The sequence below is a fragment of the Priapulus caudatus genome, unplaced genomic scaffold (genome assembly GCF_000485595.1).
Source record: "Priapulus caudatus unplaced genomic scaffold, Priapulus_caudatus-5.0.1 Scaffold394, whole genome shotgun sequence".
Taxonomy (NCBI): Eukaryota; Metazoa; Priapulida; class Priapulimorpha; order Priapulimorphida; family Priapulidae; genus Priapulus; species Priapulus caudatus.
The window spans coordinates 279,592-282,102 of record NW_014577455.1 but is presented as its reverse complement, the minus strand read 5'-3'; the positions used below and the strand labels follow the sequence as shown (position 1 = coordinate 282,102).

The window sequence follows — 2,511 nt, the reverse complement described above, 5'->3', positions numbered from 1 at the left end:
AAGTATAGTCTATACTATTACTAGTCATGTCGTTTGGGTATGGTAAGAATATTATTGGTTTAGTCAAAGTAACCAACGTAAACTTGCGTTTCTCTACACTCATGGTTCCATATCGGTTTCTCAGAGGAGATATGACGCATTTTAATAATTTTGTACAATTCATTAATAAACGCCGAGACATGGAGGCTGACATCTTTGCATACAACGCCACCTATGCAAAATATACAAAACAACAACACATTGAAATGGCGCATGGTTTGAAAATGTTTACTGTTATTTCGACATGTTATTCGACATGTTAGTGGGCACTTTTATTGTGGAATGGATCATTTCCCGTGTACAGATGCTGGTGAAAAGTTTAAGCGACCTATAGGTCGTAATGAAAATCTTAATACATCCAAATCTAGGGTGAGCTGTTTAAATACAATAACACGCGTCGTGTGCAACCCAACTCCAAAATTGCAACACTATACTCTAGACTATACTATACTACACTACTGTACTATACTAGTCCTACCGTATTCACTGATAAATTAATGATATAATGTGTTATTAATGAATATTTACTTAGTTCAATAGTTGACTTTCATACAATTATTATATATACTGATGTACAGTACACCAATGGCAATGGCAATGACCAAATCACAGGCACTTGGAACGTCTCAATAAAAAAAATAATGGTAAATAAACACGAAATGTATTCACTACCAAAGTCTTAGTGTTTCTCTACTCTATTATTGCCGATAATCACCTGTAAATGCCGGCCAAATGCTCCTCTGCAACACACAAGTACACTGCACCACAGGCCCTTGGAGGCTCAAGTTTCAAAAAGAGTATAACTATAAGACTATATGTTAAGAGCGAAGCGGTGTGAGCGGAACCGCTTCGCTCTTAATATATAGTCTTATACTCTTCTTGAAACTTGAGCCTCCAAGGGCTTGTGACGCACGCCCTGTGCACAAACAACAAGAATAAGAGAGCTCTTTATTTGACCGGCATTTACAGGTGATTATCGGCAATAATAGGCGAAATAGAGTAGAAAAACACCAAGACTGGTAGTAAATACATTTCGTGTTTATTTACCATTATTTTTTTTATTGAGACGTTCCAAGACATGCGTCTATCAACAGAGGAATTGCTCCGACCTGTGATTGGAGGATAAAAATAGAATTTCATGACGTTTCGTTTTTGCTCGCACCGCTCGTAGTGAGCACACTGGCGCATTGTATGCAGCTGTTAACCCCCCCCCCCCCCCGCCGCCGCATACGCTAGCCTATTATGCTATGACCGGTGGGAAAGTGCACTAACTATCATATGGCGCGAACAATTTGGGTTACATTTCTATACATTCTAGCTATTATAGACACATGTCTTAGCTATAATCTCTGTGAATTCTGAGTTTATCGAAGCACAATTAGTCTAATTAATTAGCGAATAGTACGCGCAGTATCGCTCATAGTCATAGGCTAAATGCCAAAATGAAAACGAAACGTCACAAATTTTATTTTTATCCTCTAATCATAGGTCGGAGCAATTCCTCTGTTTAGACGCATGTGTTCCAAGTGCCTGTGCACCAAATCATATAAATGATAAATACACACATCCATATGATTCATTCCACAAACAGCCTGTTGACAAGCAAAGATGTACCAGAGTAGAGCTAAACAATATTTTACCCTGGACCATAATTGTTGGCTGCCACAGCAGGCTATAGCTGCTCATCAACTCAATCCCAGGGCTTTACAGACTCTAGTAACATTAACAGAACCTTTAGTTTTGACCCAAATCCACAATACATGAAATCACCTGTAATGCTGACATCTGGTTACTTTAAATTGGTTTTAAACAAACGACCCATCACTCGGTACAACGAGTGCGTTGAGAGTTGTATGTTACCATCTGAAGCCATGTTGCAACAGCTAGATCATGGCAGACATGCTAGTGTGAACCGGCAAGGCCAACATGGTGAAGAGATGGGCCCAAGGATATAACAGCTGTCCACATTTGCACATGTCGCACATTGCGAAAATGCATTGGGGTCACCTAATAGTAATACATCCTTGAACCAAGAGATGACATGATGAGTGTGTTATGTCATGTGCAATGGAAACATTGAATATCAAACATGTTCACTAATGAAACAACTGAAATGGCTTGCACCTGTCAGTGCTGTCACCACTTATATGTTTTTATGGTATTTTCGTCTAGAGTTGAAGCAAGACTTTCACAAATGATAGATCGAGGTACTGGTGGTGAAAACTATTCGAGATATGGCTCGAGGGTGGCATGCAATACATACATACATACATCGTCAATATCACCACCCTTGAACTCTAATCCATTCCCAACGCCTTAGCGCCACTCTAACTTGTAATTGTGGAGTGGGGTCCTTGTAAATGAGCCGTGATTATTAAAGAATATATGTGCTATCTGTAGTGTACCATAACTAGTCTAGATGTTAGTATTTAAGTAAGGGTTTTATTCAGCCTAAAAAATACTTTTTTTATT

The 2,511-nt window shown here is 38.9% G+C and overlaps 1 protein-coding gene across 1 annotated transcript in view; it reads left to right on the top strand.

Annotated features, from left to right (window-relative positions):
- The first annotated feature begins 247 nt into the window (after positions 1 to 247).
- Positions 248 to 2,511, top strand: part of LOC106809888 — an 8,200-nt gene continuing 5,936 nt past the window's right edge. Inside the window, exon 1 of the mRNA XM_014813125.1 lies at positions 248 to 408. Coding sequence (XP_014668611.1) covers positions 322 to 408 — 87 coding nt within the window. The 5' untranslated portion in view covers positions 248 to 321. The remainder of the gene's footprint in view (positions 409 to 2,511) is intronic.